This window comes from Carassius gibelio, chromosome B22 (assembly GCF_023724105.1).
Source record: "Carassius gibelio isolate Cgi1373 ecotype wild population from Czech Republic chromosome B22, carGib1.2-hapl.c, whole genome shotgun sequence".
Lineage (NCBI taxonomy): Eukaryota > Metazoa > Chordata > Actinopteri > Cypriniformes > Cyprinidae > Carassius > Carassius gibelio.
Window position 1 is genome coordinate 9,474,104 of NC_068417.1, and position 22,881 is coordinate 9,496,984.

Sequence of the window (22,881 nt, forward strand, 5' to 3'; positions counted from 1 at the left end):
AAAGAAAAAAGGCACAAAGTTTCCTGTGAGGGTTAGGGTTAGGTGTAGGGTTGGTGTAGGGCCATAGAATATACAGTTTGTACAGTATAAAAACCATTACACCTATGGGATGAACCCACTTTTAACAAAAACTGTGTGTGTGTGTGTGTGTGTGTGAACTGTGTGAACAGGCATGGAGAAATGATTGCAGCTGAGTGTGTGTGTGTGTGTGTGTGTGTGTGAACTGTGTGAACAGGCATGGAGAAATGATTGCAGCTGAGTGTGTGTGTGTGTGTGTGTGTGTGTGTGTGTGTGTGTGTGAACTGTGTGAACAGGCATGGAGAAATGATTGCAGCTGAGTGTGTGTGTGTGTGTGTGTGTGTGTGTGTGTGAACTGTGTGAACAGGCATGGAGAAATGATTGCAGCTGAGTGTGTGTGTGTGTGTGTGTGTTAACTGTGTGAACAGGCATGGAGAAATGATTGCAGCTGAGTGTGTGTGTGTGTGTGTGTGTGTGTGTGTGTGTGTGTGTGAACTGTGTGAACAGGCATGGAGAAATGATTGCAGCTGAGTGTGTGTGTGTGTGTGTATGTGTGTGTGTGCGTGTGTGTGTGTGTGTGTGTGCGTGTGTGTGTGTGTGTGTGTGTGTGTGTGTGAACTGTGTGAACAGGCATGGAGAAATGATTGCAACCGAGCAACAGAGAACAGAAGTGGTTTCCTGAAACCTATTGCACAAGGCTGCTTGAAAATGAGCTAAATGCCCAATGGACAGTTCCTTTTTCAGACTGCATCCACTGTTGTTGTTTCACTGAAGCTAGGATTGGCTTTCTGTGCTGTGGTGGGCGTGGCTACCGTTGCTGTGCTGGTTCATGACATCAGATCAACCAGAAGTGAACTGATCAGAACAGAAGAGCCTAACCCTTACCATCAGACTCATGAAAAATCTGACCAGAAGTATGAATTGAGCATAAGGATGATATCCAGACACAATGTTGCTTGCAAAGCTATTTATTAACCGATCATTTTTGCACCTAAGCAATTGCTATAAAAAAAAAATAAGTAGCAACACAAAATACAACACAAAATAAGTTATTCCAAAATGGCACACTTCAAGTTAACTAAACATAAGCACACTTGAAGTATACTGATAATTGGTCTGGCTGTAAGTTAGCATATTTTTCCAGGGATTGAAACAGTTTACAATAAATTAAACTACAGCGTAGTATGGCGGATAGTGACAACTATTTTTTCACAACAGTGACAACAGATTTTTTTTCAATGATTTATTGATTTCAATGTGAGGACATGAAAAAGAAATACACTGAAAAAAGTAATAAGTAAATTTACTTAATTTTTATTTGGCAAGTTTTTGCACAAGCATTTTTCAAGTAAATTTAACACATTTGGAAATTAAGTAAATCTACTTAACTAAGTTAAGTAAAAAAAATAAAATAATAATAAGTAAATTTTATTGAGTAAAATTTAATTAAATAATATTAAATTAATGCATTTAGCAGACACTTTTATCCAAAGCAACTTACAGTGCGTTCAGGCTAACAATTTTCACCTATCATGTGTTCCCGGGGAATCGAACCCCCAACCTTGCACTTGATAATGCAATGTTCTACCACTGAGCTACAGGAACACTTCAAGATCTTGTAAAAAATAAGTGAAAATTTCACTTACTTACTTTTTTATTTTGGAAAAGTTTTTACACTACCAAAAAACCCGAAACAGATATTCTAGAAATTTCTATATGTAAAATAATTTTTTTCAAAACAGTTTTATCAAATGAGGGTAAATAAGTCTCTCACTTCTGTCCCTTTAAACCAGTTTACAGCAAAGACAGCACGAAGGACTGGATGCACATGATAAAAATTCTGCAATTAAGAAAACAGACAAATGAAATTGCACTGTAAAACCCGATAAGTAAACTTTTCTCAAACCGTTTGAGTAAACAGATTGCCTTGATTTAAACCATGTAAGTTTGAAAACTTTGCATTTAAGTAATTAAGTGATTAACTAAGTGCTGATTGAGAATTAGTGATGAACAGCTGCTGTTAACAAACAGAATCACTGAAGAAAAGAGAAACACAAGAACTACTACAACTGACTTCAGACACAGCCTTAGATGAAATCAACTGAAATAAAATACATGAAATCTCTCAAGATCTGATTAAACAACCACACAAACAGCATCACCAGCTCCACTTATTAATAACCAAACTGACTTTATTTCTGTCAGACGTCTACAGAAGATCTTATTGAGAATGAACTAAGGTTTAGATGTTGATTTATTGTTTCATTTGAAGTAACCATGTTAGAGATCAGTGTTTGCTTTAGTTGGGCTCTTGACCCTTGATTTATGTCTTAGTCTTTTCTCTGGCTGTTATAACCGTGTGTTTCTAAAACACATTTGTTATAACTCAAAAGCCCAGAAGAAATGCCATCAGATGTTAACCTGTACCTAGGTGTAGATTGTTATACTTTATATTGGTGATGATAATCATCAATTATTGAACTGTACGGAGTCTAATCTCTGTGTTGTGTAATTTGATTGATTATCATAAAAGTGATTCTAAGAGCCAGTGTTTCTGTGATTAATCAGTTAATATGAATGACTTTTCAAACAGTGTGGTCTTCTACGGTGTCAATTAGTCACACACAGACATCAATAATCAGAATATGAACCTCAACAATGGTGACCATAAAAAAAATGCTGCATGTTTTTTTTTCGTCACCATTGTAGAGGTTCATATTCTGATTATTAATGTCTGTGTTTGACCAACTACTGGCATAGAAGAAAAATGTATGTGTACAAAAATGTTTAGAAAGTCATTTTTTTATATTAACTGACTATCACAGAATCACTGACTCTTAATGTCACTTTTATTAGAATCACTTCTACTAATTACACAACACCTACTTCATTAGACTCCATACAGACAAATAATTGATGATTACCATCACCAATGTAAAGTATAACAATCTACACCTAGATACAGGTTAACACCTGATGGCTTTTCTTCTGGGCTTTTGAGTTACAACAAATATGTTTCAGAAACACACGGTTATAACAGCCAGAGAAAAGACTAAGACTGAAATCAAGGGTCAAGAGCCCAACTAAAGCAAACACTGATCTCTAACATGGTTACTTCAAATGAAATAATAAATCAACATCTAAACCTTAGTTCATTCTCAATAAGATCTTCTGTAGACGTCTGACAGAAATAAAGTCAGTCTGGTTATTAATAAGTGGAGCTGCTGATGCTGTTTGTGTGGTTGTTTAATCAGATCTTGAGAGATTTCATGTATTTTATTTCAGTTGATTTCATCTAAGTCTGTGTCTGAAGTCAGTTGTAGTAGTTCTTGTGTTTCTCTTTTCTTCAGTGATTCTGTTTGTTAACAGCAGCTGTTCATCACTAATTCTCAATCAGCACTTAGTTAATCACTTAATTACTTAAATGCAAAGTTTTAAAACTTACACGGTTTAAATCAAGGCAATCTGTTTACTCAAACGGTTTGAGAAAAGTTTACTTATCGGGTTTTACAGTGCTATTTCTTTTGTCTGTTTTCTTAATTGCAGAATATTTATCATGTGCATCCAGTCCTTCGTGCTGTCTTTGCTGTAAACTGGTTTAAAGGGACAGAAGTGAGAGACTTATTTACCCTCATTTGATAAAACTGTTATTTAAAAATTATTTTACATTTAGAAATTTCTAGAATATCTGTTTCGGGTTTTTTGTTAGTGTAAAAACTTTTCCAAAATAAAAAAAGTAAGTAAGTGAAATTTTCACTTATTTTTCACAAGATCTTGAAGTGTTCCTGTAGCTCAGTCGTAGAACATTGCATTAGCAAGTGCAAGGTTGGGGGTTCGATTCCCCGGGAACACATGATAGGTGAAAATTGTTAGCCTCAATGCACTGTAAGTTGCTTTGGATAAAAGTGTCTGCTAAATGCATTAATTTAATATTATTTAATTAAATTTTACTCAATAAAATGTACTTATTATAATTTTATTTTTTTTACTTAACTTAGTTAAGTAGATTTACTTAATTTCCAAATGTGTTAAATTTACTTGAAAAATGCTTGTGCAAAAACTTGCCAAATAAAAATTAAGTAAATTTACTTATTACTTTTTTCAGTGTTCTCAGTTACACTTTGAGGAATATTTGAGATACAGTTTAGTCTGGGAACCATTTGTTTTTAATAGTTTACATTACCGTTAAACATACAGATATAGGGGATATGCACATTCATTTTGAACCTATTTTAATGGAAATAACTTTAGCATTGTATTCAGAAATAGTGGTTAGATGTGCTTTACATGTTACATGCATCATGTCAAACCTCATATAGCATGACTTCCTCCCAGTAATGATGTGATGTAAACTACAGTGCCTTTGTATGCCAGCTTACTTAGAGATAAAAAACTGGCCAAAACAGAGATAAGAAAAGAGAAAAGCCCTGTTTCAGTATTTGATTCACATCATTCCCACATTGGAATGTCAATCAGGGAAATCTGATCAAATTATTTCATTTGAGGATTCTTCTTTACACATTTTAGGTGTCATTACTTTTATACATCCTCCATATCTTGCCAAATCTGTTTCCTTATCAGGAGAAGAACAACACAATCGCTCAGGTCTCTTTAATTTTCTTGCCTGTCCGATTTTTCTTCTAGCCTATGCTCTTTCCTTCTGATTTTCTTGGATTGCCTCTGGTGTCAGTAAATTAATTATGTATATTTTTTTAATTCCTTTAGAACATTAATCATTTGAAATATCATAACCAGAAAGAGAAGATGTGGACTGCCATTGGACACTAAATTTGCATATATATTTATATAAGCTTCATAAACTGAGTTCTGCTAGTTGCGTCCTCCAAAACCAAGTCTAAAATGTCTGGTTTTAATTTATTTTAAGATAATATTTTGGGAATGACGGCAAAAATCATTCACTTCCTCCAACTACAATTCCTGTGACCTTTGGGTTACAAGTTCAACTCTCTAACCATTAGGCCATGACACATGAGCACTGGCGTGCCAATGATTGAGATCTTTCTGTTGTTTTTCTCACTGGTTTCTGAACGATAATATGTCAATGATTTAAACACGTTTCAGCAGATGATGGTGTTTCAAGTGGCACTTTCCCAAACTGTTTTACATGATGTAATGCTGCATTACAGTACATTACTGTAAAACCAAAATACAGTAACTTGCTGGCAACCGTGCTGCCAGTAACTTACTGCTAAAACACAGGGAAGTTGTTAACAGTGTGCTCATCTGTCTGTATCTATCCCTCCTTTCAAGTGGATGTTTCCCTGCAACTATTGGGACTTATCAGAACCGAGAACTACCTCACTGCTTTTCTGCAGAATAGACAAGTGGAGTGTGGAGTGAAAAGTGTTGCATACTTGATTAGGGCTGGGCGATATATCGAACGATATGATCATGCGCATCTAATCAGTAAAGCTGCTTCCGTGATCACCGCTAAAATCTCAATCACCTGCTTATAATTGGAGTGGCATTTAATAGACAGAGCCGTAGATCGCTGACAAGCCACGCCATATCGCGTTCATTATCGCAGATGAATCGCCTTCGATAATGAACGCGATATGGCGTGGCTTGTCAGCGATCTACGGCTCTGTCTATCAGAGGTGGGACTTTCAAGTCACAAGCAAGTCTTCAAGTCATATTCAAGTCCTCAAAGGGTTAAAGCTAAAGAGATAATTAAGTGAATAATTAAATGATGATTGTGCATTAGTGATGAACATCTGCTGTTAACAATCAACATCACTGAATTAAAGAGAAACACAAGAACTACAACTGAATTTAGCCACAGCCTTCAACTGAAAAAAAAGTAAAAGAAAAAAAAAACACTATGCCACCATAATTGTGGTCAAGGTTTGCTTTAAGTAGTGTCTTGACCCTTTTACTAATTCAAACCAATTTGATTAAAAACAATTGCAATATTGTTTTCGCAACAAACATGTACGCATTGCTGAGTCAAACCTTGCAGTAACATCTTATCTTATGCTCTTATGCTTTTTTTGCTTATAACTCATGATGACTGAACATCATGAAATTGTGTTTATCTTTGGATAGTAGACTGACACTCAGCTATTACTGAACTGAAGTTAAAAAAAAAAAAAAAATCACAATGCTTCAATGTTGAAAAACACAAAAGGAGACAATCAGTTCAGGTTTTTAGACAAACACACTTATCACACGATCCTCAACAGTGGTGACAATTTTTCATACTGCAGTGCATGACGGGAGTTTTTACTAAGGTTTTACCCAGCATGCAACATTTTGTTGATTGTCACCACTGTTGAGAGTCATATGCTGGTTCTTGATGTCTGTGTGTGTCTACAGAGTATAGTTTTTCAAATTTTGTATGCACTTAGTAGATTTAAAATTCACTTTAAATTTTTTTTCCATAGTCTTGATTTACTGGGTTGATTATTCTTAATTTAAATAGAGCTAATGTTAATTTGATTGTAATCTGACCACCTATCACATACAGATTAGTTTCTTCTCTCTGCTTTACAGCACCTCATGCAATGCTACATAAAGAGATCTAACATGGCAGTCAAGGGTCAAGAGCCCCACTAAAGCACACGCTGATCTCCATTATGGTTGCATCACTTTAACCAATAAAACATCAACATCTGATCCTCTGTAATTCTCAAGAACAGCAGGTGTTCATCATTAATGCACAATCATCATTTAATTAGTCACTTAATTATCTCATTAACTTTAACCCTTTGAGTACTTGGGATATGACTTGAAGACTTGCTTGTGACTTGAAAGCCCCAACTCTGGTAAAAGATGAATGTCAGTCAACAATCCAAAGAAGACTATCTCATGATGTCCAAGTCAACATGAGTTATAAGCAGAAAAAGCATAAGATCATCTGTCACTACAAGGTTTGATTCAGCAATGCATACATGTTTGTTGCGAAAACAATATTGAAATTGTTTTGAATCAAATTTCTTTGAATTAGTAAAAGGGTCAAGAGACTACCTAAAGCAAACCTTGACCACAATTATGGTGACATAGTGTTTTTTTTTTTCTTTTACTTTTTTTTTCAGTTGAAGGCTGTGGCTAAATTCAGTTGTAGTTCTTGTGTTTCGCTTTACTTCAGTGATGTTGATTGTTAACAGCAGAAGTTCATCATTTAATTAGTCAATCAGTCAATCATCATTTAATTAGTCACTTAATGATCTGATTAACTTTAACCCTTTGAGGACTTGGATATGACTTGAAGACTTGCTTGTGACTTGAAAGTCCCAACTCTGCTGTCTATTAAACGCCACTCCAATTATAAGCAGGTGATGGAGATTTTAGCGGTGATCACGGAAGCAGCTTTACTGATTAGATGCGCATGATCATATCGTTCGATATATCGCCCAGACCTATACTTGATATTTTATTAACACAATCACCATTTTGGTGAATGACAGACTTGTGTAAGGCCCTTCTTTATTGTCATTGTACATCAAGATGTTTTGTACTTCCACAAGGTACAGAACAGAAAAATAAATGATAAAAAACTAAATAAAGACATACATGACATAAAACAAAATAAGATGCTATTCATGGTTTTCCCTTAACCCAAAATACAATCATTTATTGATTTACCTGAAAATTATAACAGTGTTATTGGCAGTAGAAAACTTGTAAAATATTACTGATACATTCAAATCGGATATCGTCACTCACACACTTTTAGTATACATTTCTAAAAAAATATGTTTCGCTTGTACGATTGCTGTTCAGATGTCATTTTTTAGATGTTCATTTGTTATTTGGTTTAGAATTATAAAAAACACAAATATAAAGCTGCAGTCTAATTGAAATAGAAACCCAGAGCATCAATTTCATGTCCGGCTCTACCTTTCATGCCTTGACAATTTCCTGATCTAACATTAACAAACACAGGAGCACCCAGATTGTTACATTTGACAGACATTTTTGTTATTTCACCACTCATTTTTTTCACCTTAAATTCCAGACCACAAAATCTGTCATTTAGTGTATTTGGCCACAGTTTTGCAGAAACAATTTTATCCGTTTTGTCAAATTCAAGTTCTTCTTTATAACTTGCTTTATTCTTACCAACTTTAATCATCTGGTCATCCTCGAGGAACAGCTGTATTGTTTTTATTGTCTCCTATGGCAGAAATGCATTTCATGTGAATAACTGAATGATGATAATGTGACTAAATCAGTGATGATAAATTAGTTAAAAAATAAATAAAAAAACCTTCACCCACCACAGAGTAATATATGACGATCTTCTTAACGGTGTTGTGGTCGTTATAAGTGGACTTAATGGAGAATTCATCACCTCCTCTCCCACCCACAATCAAAGGTTGTCCTTAAAAAAAGAATTAAGAGAAAACCTAAGAATAAAGCATAATAAAGTTTTCTGGCATTTTTAGAGAGCCAAAAGTTGTAAGGTTCACACAGTTTAGTTAACAAGACTGATAACTGCATAACTGACTCCCTTAAATTTGCAGGGCTTACTACAGAATAGCCAGTAAACCAGATATGTATAAACAGAACTGCACTGTTGGGTTTTCCAGAAGCAGGTTAAGTGACTTACACAGGTGCGTTTACTTAGAGTAAACAAAAACTAAGTAAACCAAAAAAAAAAAATAACATAAATGAAAGCTGGTAAGAAACATTGATAAGACCCACACACCATTGTGAAAAACCATTATGACTAAAATTACAGTTTGCATTACGTTACAGTAGCTAGACAGTCGCCTATGGCTATGATTTTATTAATACAGTTGTATGATTGATTTTATAGTCCCTCAAGCATTCAGAAATAACACACAAAAAAATGTGTGTTAATGGTTGCGATGTCCACATGTTTTTGTTGAAGAAATTATAGAGGCTAGCATTTCTATCGTAAAAAGGTGGCCAAAAATGAAAGATTAAGTGGATATTTGAATGAAATGTATGGTCGATATTAAACAAGGATTTGATCTTCCAGTAAGTGTTACAACAGCAGTCATCAGGCTTTTTAGTGCCCTTTGCAGGCATTTGTTATGTACATAAATTTTTATTTTGTATTATATTATGTAGTGTTATTCAATTATTTATTAACCAATCATTATAGCCTCATTTTGTATGATGCGTTTTATGGCATTTTAAAAGGTTGTTTGCTTAGTTCTGTTTTTCCTACCACAAAAATATTATCTGAGTACTTTGTAAATCCACGTCATCAAAGCCATGGTTAATTTGTAGTTACCATTGCTACAAGAACTATGTTTTATTTTTTATTTATTTTTTTGTAGTAAAATTATGGTAAATTTTCGGAAGGGAACATAGAAAGAGAATATTAAGGCAGATGTGGCGGTGATATAATGTCACCGACTTTAAAACACGTTATTAACTTAATGTTATCAAAATCCAAAAAAGATAAACATGATTATAAAAGTACCTAAAAGTGATGCACGTGCCTCATGTTGGGATTTTTTCTTTTACTTATCTCGTCACCGGACTACTGTTGTCTTTTACTGGGCATAGTTGTCCATCTGTTATGATCATTTGCAGTAAGTCGCAAACATGAGGTGAGAGCGAGCACGCGCGCAGCTGCGGGAATGGTGTGTCACGTTGTCTACTGTCTTCACTGTGAGACGCATTTATTATAATTATGTTTACATGTTCATGTTTACATTCTTATTTACGTATTTGTTAACATATAAAGCATACGTTTTTTTTTTTTTTTTTTTTTGAGCAACTGGGATGGTCCCCCCCAAACTGCGTACTCTGTGTATAGGGAGCAGTGGTACTGCATGTACTGTATGCATAGACAATAAATGAAACGGACACAGCAACCCTATTGGATTCAACAGAGACAACTGAAGTCAATTAGAAGCATGCACTTCCTGGGGGTTGAGCGTACTGCGCAGACTCAAAATTTTGTCCCATTGCTTTTATGGACTCTCTATGGGCTTCCCCCTTGACTTCATGCCTCCACGTCCCCCAATAGCCTCATAGACAGTAAAAGATTGTCTGCGAGCTTCTCCTCCTGTCCATACGGTAATTTATCTACTGTGCGCAGGTCAGTCGCAGGTTATGACGCAATCGTTAGCCTATTTTTACAAAAACTGATTCTACGGGGCCACAACGTAAGATACAAGGTAATGGGTCCTTTTATACATTTTTGTGTTTCTCTAGAAATAATGAATGGACAAATGGTCTTTAAACGCCTCATATGTAAAGTTATTTGCTGTCAAAGTGACGCCAAAATGAATGGGAGTCAATGGAATGCTAACAGCAGGTGGGGGTCAGCTAGCCAATGGTGGCGCCCAGGGGTGCTTCAATAAAATTTGAAACCCTGCCCCCCTGCATGTATGTCACAGTCATCTGTGGTCCTTCGCAGTATATATTCTGTGACGCCAAAACTGCAGATGATAAAACGTGTGCTGCAGCACAATACAATGATATTTCTCCAAAATCAGATCGAGGAGACACTTTTATCGTCCACGATCAAAAATAATTCATATCACACACCCCTTCCCTCGGAAGAAATCGCAGACCGATGGCAGACCAGACCGCTAGGGCACTTTAGCGTCGGACCTCAAAGGGGCAGGGGCTCAAACCAATCCCACCCCCCAACCCTCTTGTGCACGCCACTGATCAGCAATACCCGCGCTGAGCTGACACGCTCATTACAAATTAAAAAAATGATGCTTCAAGAAGCTTAACGACAGGTTTATGGCAGCTTTTGATATGTTTGCTATAAATAAATTATTATGTTTAAACTTATTTTACTGTCATGTTTTTCTTTATACTGTACATATTTTTAAGAAATAGTTATGGTTAGGTTTAGAGGTAGGAGTGGGATTAAAAAAAAAATACATAGCAATATTTACATTTTAAAGTCTGTATTTCATTAAAACTGTATGTTTTGTGCTTGTAAACGTTATGTACTAATACCTACATATAAACAATTAGACCAGGCTGCCTCAAGACCTGGTACAAAAGTTTTATTTCGAGACATTTGTCATGTTTCCACCCTGAAACATGTGTAAGTTTCCACCATGAAAAGTAACTCATCTCACTCCAACCTTCGGCTGCTAATGCCAAAGAGTTTGGCTTGAGCCATTGATATGCAGGCTACTGCAGTTAGAGAGAGAAATTAAGCATGCGTGGATACCTCCGTCTGTGTGTTTATCCGCATTGTTTGGCAGCCACGTCACTACGGGAGAAAGAAAGCATGATTTATGTACATAAAAAAGATGGAAAACATGGAAATATGTTTTAGAATATGTATATGTATTAGAAGTGTCCCATTCGTTTACATGGAGAGGGTTGAGGTGATCAAAATGTTTTGTCTTCACCTTTCAGGACGTGTGGGGCACATTTGGTGACAACACTTAATTATTCAATAAGCATATGACACTTACCGAAAGAGGAAGTGCTGACAGTATCACTGGCTTCACTCACTCCCACTTTATCAACTCTACTATAGCGGATCCAGTATTGCTGTCCAGACTCCAATCCAGTCAAAGTAAAGTCTTCATCATATGTGTCCATAGAATGCCATAGTTCCTCAGCTTTATTATGTGGTTTAATTGGCTTGTATTCTACTCTGTACTGCACTCTCCCTCTAGAAGAAGATTTTGGTAGCTTCAAGGACACAGTTTGGTCCTTGACATTCTTCACTATTGGTGGGGGCGGCTTGGACATGGGCTTGAACTGTTTGTCTGTCAGATCCCCTTTTTCATACAGATAGATAGAGGAGCCTTCAATGGAGGGATTGGCAATTGAAGATATTATGAAATGGATTTTCTTGTTATCTTTATTGGCCTCTGCAAACCTCCTGAATTGAGTCAAGTCTTTTATCATCTTTACTATGACATTGTGATCACTGAACCACTTTCCAGAAGATTCCACTGAAAAATAAGTGTTAAACCCAACTTGCACTCTAAACCTGTCAGAATGCAGGAAGTTTTCCAGGGTTGAAATATATCTGTCTTCATACTCCAGAGATGTCAAGGTGAAGCACACCACTGCATCAATATCCAAGTCAAAGAAGAGGGTCATGAGATTGTCTGAGTCTTCAATTTCGATCCCTTCCAATGTCTCGGTAAGAGAACTCAAGAGTTCAAGTTCAGACTTTGCATCATTTAACCAGTGGTTAAGCATGCTGGCTCTGAATGGGGACCTCCTATGGGTCTCCAGGATGTCTTCCAGATATTTCTCCTCCATATCTCCTCCTCGAATATCAGGCAAGACCCTGCCAATTTTACTCAGTAGCTTTGTCTTGTAAAAGTTAAATGACTCCTGAAAAGAGTGCAGCCTCTCTTTAATGTCACTGAAAGTATCGACTAGTGTTCTTTTGAGCAGGTCATTGCATTTCTTCTCTGCCTCTCCCAGCTCCTCCATTAAAGATTCAATGTCGGAAATCAGACTTGTGGTGATTTCTCTCTTAATCTGAGCTGCTTTTCTGTCCAATAGATGAAGAGGATAGAGCCAGACTTTTATTGGAACCACATCGTCTGGATTGTTCCTCAGCAGAGTGGGGAGATTCTTGTATGTCTTAATGGCCTCCCTGTATGTGGTGGGGTCCTGATCAAGAGAGAAGTCCCCATAAAATGTGCATGTGATCTTCTCAGACATTGTCTTGTTATGATCTTTCATATTTACAGATCCATCTCCAGTAATGGAAAATGAAGGGATGCTCCTGACCATGGCATCCATTTCTCCCTCAATCTCCTGCTTGTTTTCCTCTTCTGAAAACATCCGATCAAACACCATGATGGCCTGAGCGCCGTACAGTACCGCCGTGACCACATGAGTTGCAGTTTGTTGGTCAAACACTTCAGGGTGGGTGATCTTGCCCAGTTGGGACATAGTGAGCTGTTCATATCTTGTGGTTTCACTGTAATACATTGTAACTCTGGACTGTTGTTGTGAGGATTTGGTGTCATGCAGGAACTTTCCAGATCCTCCCACCTCCACGAGCCCCGCCAAGAAACTGGCCTTCAGGGAAGCACTTATATCCAGGAGACTGGACTTAGTAGAAAGGGAATCAGAGCTACTGAACTTCAGATTTGTCTGGACCTGACGATGAGTGCCTACATTTTCCTCCAATGATTTCTTATCCCAGAGAGTAAGACCTGAAACGAAAAATGGATTTAAGAGTTACTGTATGTTTGAGGAAGAGATGTAGGCTTGTAAATATGCAGAAAAGACGGGACTATTGTAATGCACTTCTAGCTGGTTGTCCTGCATCTTCAATGAACAAGCTACAGGTAGTCCAAAATGCAGCACCAGGTCAAGAAAATATGGTCATATTACCACAATTCTACAGTCACTGGCTACCTATTAAGTTCCATATCAGTTACAAAATATGACTATTATTTAGGCTCTGAATGGTTTAGCTCCTGCGTAACTAACAAGTTTTCTACCATGCTACAATCACGCTCCTTAAGGTCACAAAACTATTGGTAGTACTTGGATAGCAAAGTCATATCTGTTATATCTGAACAAATGCACATTACAATTATTTTGCTTAGGAGGAACAGCAGGTTCACTATTTTTTCTCTGGTAATTGGTGATTTAAAATTTGGTGATCTTTTTTTTTAAATTATGATACATTTTTAAATAGATACACTACCTGGAATGAAGGAATCTTTGCGGGAGTCGTAAAGCATACCAAGTGACAGAGGTCTTCCTAGGGCTGCCACTTCCATCGTCTCTGATGCTATGGCCATAATAAAGAAAGATATTCATAACACATTTTTAATGACAATGAATAATGGTATAGAGACCCCATTAGGTCCCACTTTACATTAAGTGTCCCTAAATACCTACGGCTGTAATATTTCTGTAACTACACACATGTAACCAGCCTCAGGATTTTTTGTGTACAAATATGTAACAGGGCATTGGTAACAACACTTGTATGTAAAGTGGGAGGAGTTGGATCTCAAATTGGAGTTGGCGCACCACAGTAATACCAGTGTACTTACACGGTAACTCCTCAGTAAATGTCCACTTGATATAAAGTGTAACATTCTGGACACCAAACACAATTTATATTTAAATCCTAACTTAACTGGCTGCTGCTGTGTAATATCAGAGTAATTACATGATAAATCTAATATGCAGTGTAACACTTTCTTCACCAATAAGTGCTGTTAGTCCTATTACACATGCACTTTCATTACCAAAAAGAGTTGTTACCAATGTACTGTTACACATTTGTACATACACATAACATTCAGTGGGTTGTTACATATGTATAGTTATACAAACATTAGAGCTGTAGATATTTACACTGTGGTTACATACTATGTACACATCAAGTTACTATGTAAATACACAGGTATTAAGGACTGGGACCACTCAGGATAATAAAATATAGCTGCAAACTCATAGCACAACAAAATGTGTTAAGAGGGAATACAGGATCAAGTTAACAACAATCCAATAAGCACACAAAATATACAGCACACTGTAATATTGCTGATCTCTATACATTCACATTTTGTAACGCCATTTGCATCTTACCTGGAGTCAATGTTTTGCTTCGGGACATAATGGGACGAGAAATTCCAGCATTCGCCACAGTTAGGGTTGCCAGCCATAAATATGCACATAAGCAGATGAAGTTTGGCTGCTTCGGGTACATCAAAGGTGGCACCATCTTAAAAATGGCATCAAGAAGACCTATTTGAATGGAAATCACATGAGAAGATGCCTCAGTGTCCTGAATAGACTGCCTTTGTGTTGAAAATAGGGATCTGGAGACACCGGTTTTAATCCCACTCAGAGCAGGGATAATAGGTAGGTTTCATATAAAACATAAAAACAATATTAAAACTTACATATGATCAAGCCAGCTGGACTTTAAGAACACACAATCAATCAGCAGTAATAAACACAAAACAAAACAACAACAACAACAAGTACGATATGCTTCTGCTACTGTACAAAGCATACCTGAACATGAACCACCCAGAACAGAAGTGTACAGGTGGAGCTGGGGAAGTTGGAGGGTTCCTGCTTGTGTGCTGCAGATGCTGACCAAGTATTTGAAAGATTATGATTTGACTGCAGATTGATTTAAGCCTCTATCAGACTGTGAGAGCATCCATCATGCTATGCACACAAATAAAAGCCTGTCTTTGTTGAATTCTGTCTCCAATAAATTAATTTACCCATTAAACTGTGTAAGATGTCAGTGTGAATATCATTATTATGTAATAGAAGAATAATGTAGACGTATTTGAATTGCAGATGGCAAATATATGCAGATGAAAAAATGAATTGTGAATGGCAAATATTACATTCTTGATTAAAACCTGCTCAAGAGCTCTCTGGACAACTGACTGTGACAATGACCCTAAGCGCAGCCAAGACAATAGAGGAGTGGCTACAGGAAAATTCTGTGAATATCCTTGAGTGGCCCAGCCAGAGCCCAGACTTGAACCCTAATGAACATCTCTAGGGAGATATGTGCACCGACGCTCCCCATCCAACCTGATGGAGCTTGAGAGGTTCTGCAAAGTCTACTTGAAACAGTATAGCTCTTGACAACTCTCATTCTTAAAGGGACAAGCAACATTTTCATATTAACACTATGGGCCCTATTTTAACGATCTAAATGCAAAGTGTAAAGCGCACGGTGCAGGTGCACTCAGGGTGTGTCCAAATCCACTTTTGCTATTGTCTTTAAGAGCCAGTTGCGCCCGTGCCATGATGGATTTGCTATTTACACGGCGGAATTTGGCAAGCTCAAATAGATGAAACGGAGCTGCTCATGTGCGATACAAGCCTAATTCTGATACATGCGATGAATATCCATTATGACATGTAGGCATTTATATATAAATATATTTAATTAGCCTTTAAAATATTATTATGCATTGACTCCTTTAATTTTTAATATTTGGCATGTTTGTACGCTGCTGTGCATCCCTGTGTTTAATAAGCAGCATGTACAAGTGTTGTGGACCTGCCTATACTAACACGCTCTTTAAAATAACAAAGAAAAAATATTGCGCCAGACTTTAGACCAGGTTTGAGTCGGTCTATGGCGCAGTCTATTTTCAGCTCCATAATAGCAATGCCCCTGAACACACCTCAACAAGCAGTGGTGATTATTATTATTTTTTTTAATTATAATAAAAACATGCCTATAAATCCCCTGTTGTCGCATCTGTTAATTTAAATATATTTAATGATGTGTTACCTGGACTCTGTGTGTGTCCTTGGGAAATTCAGAGATGAAATCTTCTGGCTGTGTCTTCAACTGGAGTCTGAAGCTCACTGGGTTTCTGCAGTGATATTTATATGCAGAAGAAACGGACCCTTTGCCCTCATAGACCCATGATGGGGGAAAGGGGGGGTGGTTGGTGCACCCTTGGTACCCTTGGTAAAATATAAACTGACTATTAAACATAGTTTTTTGCCACTTCTTCTTTTAGAATTAAAATGATTGGTTTTTGAATCTTGGGATCAGAAAGTCTCCAAAATTCAACTTAGTCTTCATCACTGTGTAGAATACTAAAGTAATATAATTTTTGCCTCATTCTGTGATAAGAAGCCACATCAGTACACATTTGGAAGTTATTTCAATCACTCAACTGATGCTTTATCACAGTTTTGGAGTAAAATATGTTAATATTTTCATAAATTTCATAAATTGCTGTGCTAAGCTAAAAATGGTTAGCATTTTAGTCTCTTCTAAATGAAATCACAGACATCTCAGAATTAAAATGCACAAAGTTTGAAGCTCAAAGGCTTCATGATCTATGCATTTTAATTTGGGTATGTTATTTCAAATAAGGTAATGTATTAGTTGTGTTGTTAAAGCTTTATCTATAATACTGCTGAGTTTGACAGTATTCTCTCTCTCCTGGTTATTTCTTAGGCAGTGAGGCCAGAGTTGTAATTCTTGTATTTGTTCTGTGAAATAGTGTGATATGTTGGCTAACAAATTAAAGCAAAACACAAAAGAAGCAAAGTAAAGATGAATTTGACTGAAATTTTTTTTAAGGTGTCTATCATGTTTGCAATTTATTGTTACCATAAATTCCTTTGGCAATGAAAACCATGGTTGGAAAAAATCTGATATCATGACAGCCCTCGTGACATCAAACAGCAATCTGATGTTTGCCAGGCATTACTGGAACATTCAGTTTGACCGTCAGTTGAGACCAAAATAAAGGGCATACAAACTCTTTAAGTAAACTGTAACAGCTCCTTTCGTTTCTTATGTTGACATTTTACTTCCCGACATACAGTGGATTTACTGAAATGCTCTTTGAAAGAGTTTGTTTTGCTGTTAATATGTAGCTCATTTTCTTATTTTTGAATTTGTTATCTATCAGACAACATGCAGGGCTGCATTTTCCAAAATCATCGTGCAGAGTTGATTTGGAAGACCATCACAATCAATTAAGCCAACAACACTTTTGGGAAATGCAGCCCAGAGCAATGACCGTGCATAGATATTTTAAAGGGCACATTGCCAAACCAAGATAATGTGCACAAGATCACTGTGATAAATATATTATGGGCACAGAGTGTAATCTGTATTAAAAAATATATATATAGATAGATAGATAGATAGATAGATAGATAGATAGATAGAAAGATCAAAATAAATAATAATAATAATAATAATACAAATAATAATAATAAATAAAAGGGGGACATTAATGTGAATTACATAATTACAGTTGAAATAAAATCCCATATTTTAATAGACTGTGTGCATTGATGAAAGGCAAATATGCAGAGACAAGGTAATGTGCTACGCTAACTTCAGTCCTGTCTAATATTGAAAACCAAATTTGAAGTATTTATTCTTCTAATCATAGCGTTTTCTTGGCCATTAATATTTAAATTGTGTTGTTAATCAAAATTTCACTATAATGTGAAAAGACACTCATGCTTCCACTTGTGGATCAAATGCTGTATGATGTTTTGTGATATTGTGGTGCCTCATGCTAATATATATATATTAGGGGTGTAACGGTTCACAAAATTCACGGTTCGGTTCGATACGATACACTGATGTCACGGTTCGGTTCGGTTCGGTTCGGTACGTTTTAGATATAGCAAAATGTAAAAACATCTCAACTTTTCAGAATGCCGCAAGCGCACCGCGGGTCATGTGACAAGAACTAACCAATCAGCTTCATCCTTTCCCGTAACAACATTGAAAACTCAGCCAAGATGAAGGAACAGCTGATCATAGTTGTATATGGATTGCAATTTTGAAATAAATTTAGTAGCAGAGCTACTGCAAGCGATTTTTAGAGCTGCAAATCCATTTATCCTTCGCTGAAATTTCCGCGTCTCATGGAGAGAGCACGTCATTGTTGCTTAGCAAAGACAGACGCCTCATGAGCGCTTCTGCCCGAGCGCTTTGGAAAGGAGGAGAAAGACGCGCTTAGCGTTTTCCATGCGTTTTTAGGCACGATATGTGAACGGCCCCTAAGGCGCTCGCTCACTCAGCACGCGCTGAAGGCTCGTTGCAAAATGTCTAATGCATTTAACAGACCAGAAATATAAGATCCTAAAATAACCAACAGGTCTGGTGTTTGGGTGCACTTTGGATTCCCTGTAAGCTATAATACCGGTGTCTAAATGCTGCAGGGATAGTTTGTTGCGTGCATGTTTCTCCTTTTTTTCGTCTTTTCCCAGATACTGACACAATAAGGTGATGTCAGCGTAAATGAGTTGACGATATGATGCGACATACCGTTGTTTTTTTTATCCACCACTCTCTTGCCATCACCATTATAGCTTAAAGGGAATCCAAAGTGCACCCAAACACCAGACCTGTTGGTTATTGGAGGATCCTGTATTTCTAGTCTGTTAAACGCATTGGCCATTTTGCAACGAGCCTTCAGCGCGTGCTGAGTGAGCGAGCGCCTGACTGAGCCTAACATAAACATATAAGTTGCTGTTTTTTTCTTCTTCGGGAGTGTCAGGGGCGTTGCCTGTTACGTCGTTTGGGTTATTGGGCTACCTTGTTGAACGCATATCATTATATTTCTTTTTCAAATATAATTAATTAGTCCAACGAACCGTTCGGTACATAATGCGTACCGCGTACCGAACCGAAAGCGTCGTACCGAACGGTTCAATACGAATACGCGTATCGTTACACCCCTAATATATATATATATATATATATATATATATATATATATATATTGACATACATTAAAGGGTTCCTCAAATCCGGTCCTGGAGGGCCGGTGTCCTGCAGAGTTTAGCTCCAGCACCAGTCAAACACACTTGATAAATTTCTTCAGAGATACTAGAGCTCAACTGGACTGGATTTGAGGAACTCACTATCATGAGATAGTGAACAAAAAACCTAGCCCTAAAATAAGATAAACTGTAAATATGCAAATATCAAGCACTGAATACTGCAAAATTGTTACAGTAATGTTTTTATATGAGGGAAATTTCCTATTAATTTATATTTATTTATTTTCTTCATGAGGCAGTTGTTTTATCTCTGCATCTGATTCTTGCAAACCTTGTTTTAGGCCCATCTTAGTGGACGCATCAGTTGCTTTGAACATCACAGTGAAAGTTTGATGACAGGTACGATACTCTGCAGACTGGTTCTTTGAAACAGACGACAAGCTCAATATTAATCAGATAATGAGCTAAACAAACTCTAACAAGAGTTTCAGCAAATCAACTAATGATGGATAATGTAAAATGTCCATTTCCGAGCTACACCAAGACGTTTTAATGGCTGTCATTGACATAACGTCTCTGTGGCCAAAGGTCTACGCTGTGCACCAAATATTGAAAAAATACTGCCGAGTACCAGGGCTGACATAAGCCATATCCTGTCACACCTGGACTACCTCCTGCTTTAAGAACGAGCTGCCCGAGGGTCACAAGATACCAAAAGGATTTAGTAGAAACACCCTGTTTACAAAAGTGTGTACACGGAGAGTGGGGTCCAAGGTAAAAACCGTGGCCTGAGCCAACTCAGAGAAAGGGGAAGAGACCTGCATCGCATCACCTTTACCATAAAGGGTTTTAAAAAGGTGCACAAAGACTAGCATGCACATCTACCATGAATATGGACTTGCACAGAGAACTAACATGTAATGTTATACTTCTTAACATATATATGGATTTAGAAATACCATTGCTAATACCAATAGGGGAAGCTGCAGGATCCCACCACAGAAATGATCACTGTTGGGAACGTTACTTTAAAAAAGTAATTTGTTATAGTTACTCACTACTTGTTCCAAAAAGTAACCGAGTTAGTAACTGAATTACTCTATAATAAAAGTAACTCGTTACCAGGGAAAGTAACTATTTGCGTTACTGTAAAAAAAAAAAAAAAAGTTGCTATAAGACAGAATTTTTACTTTTTTTTTTTCAGTTTTCACAAGTCAGTTGAAATGAGTAGAACAGACAGGTGTTCGTACATAACTTTCAATATTTATTGCATGTCAACAGACAGCAAGTTATCTTTGTAAGAAAAGTGTTTTTGGCCACTAGCTTTGTAGATGCGTGTCACACATTACATGTACACATTACATGCACGTTCTTGCCTTTGACCACAATGAATTTGAAGTAGTGCTTATATCTTCACCTTGAAAATGACAACTTTTCATCGGATTGCTCCCGACTCGCCATCTCTGCTGCGAATCTCTCTGTATCTGTTGCGTGTGTGTGTGTGTGTGTGTGTGTGTGTTTGGCACCGCTGGCGCTGCCGCGTGTGCCGGCATGTGTGTAAAAACGCTGGCTCTGATTGGCTACCATGAAACACATGACTCTGCCTTAGCCAATCATAATCGCTTATCTCGTCATTAACCCACCTGCTCACTCGCTGTGTGAGCCAGGGGTGCGTTCGGATTGCATAGTTTATTAAATCAATGCACAGTAACGCACCGCATTTAACATTCAGTAACGTTAACGGCGTTGTGATGACTGGAAAAGTAATTACTTAGATTACCCCGTTACTGAAAAAATAACGTCGTTACCTAACGCTGTTCTTTTAAACGCCGTTATTCCAAACACTGGAAATGACTGACCAAGGAAGCCACAAAAGGGCTTAGCTACTTCGTGTGATCATCTGTGGAATTACAGGAGATGCGCAGTAACTGCTGTAAAATGCTAGGAAGAGAATTATACAACTAGCAACAGTTAAGGAAGACATGGATCATACATTGCCACCATGGCTCCCACGCATGTCTTTTCTGGACCTACAGCAGGTAGTTCTAGGAGGCATAGAAGCCAGGTCCAGCAGGAGACTGTAATGCCGTGAATGGAGGTTCATAACATGATTAGGTGAGGAAACGTTAGATGTAAATATCCTAAGAGGGAGGTTTGCCCTGGTCCGGACGAGAGTGTTGGGAATGCCTCTTCTTGCTTCTGACTCTTTGATTCGCACCGCCTTCTAGATCTGACCGCAGGTGGAGTCCTGACACTAACCTTCTGGACCCGTCTCTAGCCCTTAGACCAGGGATCTCCAACCCTGCTCCTGGAGAGCTACCGTCCTACAGATTTCAGCTCCAACCCCAATGTCACCAAGGTTCACCCACAGATGTCTCTCCGTCCATACATCTGCCTATGGCAGTAGTGGTCTTTTTGGTAGAATGGAGAGCAAGATCTGTAGAGCGGCGCTGCTCAGCCACTTCATTAGAGGAGAGACCCTGACCTTTATCCGGGTCTTTCAGAAGGTCAGCCTGGTATGCAATGAATCCGCAGCCTGACCTGCTGCTGTGTAAGTCTTGGCATTCAGACGAGATGCTATTTGAAGGGGTCTGGATGGCAAGGCAGTGTTAATTTCATCAATGAAGATGAGGATGATAAATATTCGTTAACAATCATTTTTTATGTGACTAAGACGAGACGTTGACGATCTAAAACTAATATCTGATGATAAAAACTATGATGACATTTATGCCATGTCTTTGTTAACATGACAAGACTATAATGAGGACTTTGAGGACTACCGGACATTCAAAATGCGCGTCCCTGTCATTGGATTGCAATCAGATAAAGGGCGTTTAAAATATCTAGTCAAGGCATGGTAGCTGCAGTGGATGTACTACCAAAACGCAAACAAACAGATAGAAAAACATTTCTCTGTCATGTATTCCACAATTTATTTATGTGTAAATAAACTTTAGTAAAAGGTTAGATTTTTATATTTCCAATGTTTACAAATGATCACACATTTTATTCTATATGTTACACACATGTAGTGTATTGCACAGAAAGTCTTAGCCAAACACAGCTACACACTGGGTCCATAAGGGTAAAGAGCAGAGTTTTTTTTGTGTGTGTGTGTGTGTGTGTGTGTTTGTTTTGTTCGGAGTATAAATATACAGAAGTCCAGTGAGTTTTAGGCTTCAGCTGAAGACTTTACCCAGAAGATTTCAGCTCTTAACTTCCCAAAGACACGAATAGGCTATAGGTACAAAAAGGAAAAGGAAAAAAAAGTGTAAGTTTAACTGTAAAATATTATAAAAAAGTTTTTATATTAATTTATGAATATTAATAATTTATATAAGGTTATATGTTACATTTTCTGATGTTTAATGAATGTTTATTGCATTATTAAGTATTTTGTGTTACCATGATGGTGTTTTGTGTTGAATGACTGCAACTTCTGTATGTTAGTATATACTTAAGCTTGTGGAAAAGCTTCTTGTGATGATGTTTGATCATTCCTGTGGCTTTCTCTTCTATTAGCGGCATTATTATGCTGCTTGGCAGTATACCTTAAAGGTACAAAACAGATTTGAGTAGCAGTGTGCATTGTTGAATTTACTAGTTAAATATAAAAATATATTGTTTGTTAATTGTAAAACCAGATTTATACTGTAAAAAAATGTAAAAATGGACAAAATTATGATTCTGTAAAAA

General features: G+C 37.2%; 4 protein-coding genes across 6 annotated transcripts in view; 2 read left to right on the forward strand and 2 right to left on the reverse strand.

The window, feature by feature from the left end:
- LOC127987326 (uncharacterized) overlaps nt 1-22,881 on the reverse strand; it is a 256,216-nt gene that overhangs the window by 220,235 nt on the left and 13,100 nt on the right. The gene's annotated exons all lie outside the window — the stretch shown is intronic.
- Nucleotides 1-22,881, forward strand: part of LOC127987296 (putative autophagy-related protein 11) — a 308,120-nt gene that overhangs the window by 46,521 nt on the left and 238,718 nt on the right. The gene's annotated exons all lie outside the window — the stretch shown is intronic.
- On the reverse strand, nt 11,383-13,732 carry LOC127987988 (cytolytic toxin-alpha-like). Its single transcript, XM_052590461.1, has 2 exons — nt 13,625-13,732; nt 11,383-13,124 (listed from the first exon to the last, which is right to left on the reverse strand). The coding sequence occupies exons 1-2, from the start codon at nt 13,719-13,721 to the stop codon at nt 11,383-11,385; spliced, it is 1,839 nt and encodes a 612-aa protein (XP_052446421.1). The 5' UTR covers nt 13,722-13,732.
- LOC127987310 (neoverrucotoxin subunit alpha) overlaps nt 22,382-22,881 on the forward strand; it is a 270,558-nt gene continuing 270,058 nt past the window's right edge. Inside the window, exon 1 of one of the 2 annotated variants that reach the window (XM_052589590.1) lies at nt 22,382-22,456. The gene's annotated coding sequence lies outside the window, so the exon portion shown is untranslated. Of the gene's footprint in view, nt 22,457-22,630; nt 22,744-22,881 lie in introns of those variants that run through there. The other variant, XM_052589592.1, reaches the window with a different exon arrangement.

Excerpts from the sequence above, each read along its gene's own strand:
- LOC127987988 (XM_052590461.1), bottom strand. The coding sequence starts at position 13,721 with ATGGCCATAGCATCAGAGACGATGGAAGTGGCAGCCCTAGGAAGACCT. Across the intron at positions 13,125-13,624 it reads CAAAGATTCCTTCATTCCAG|GTCTTACTCTCTGGGATAAG; the intron begins GTAGTGTATCTA and ends TTTTCGTTTCAG.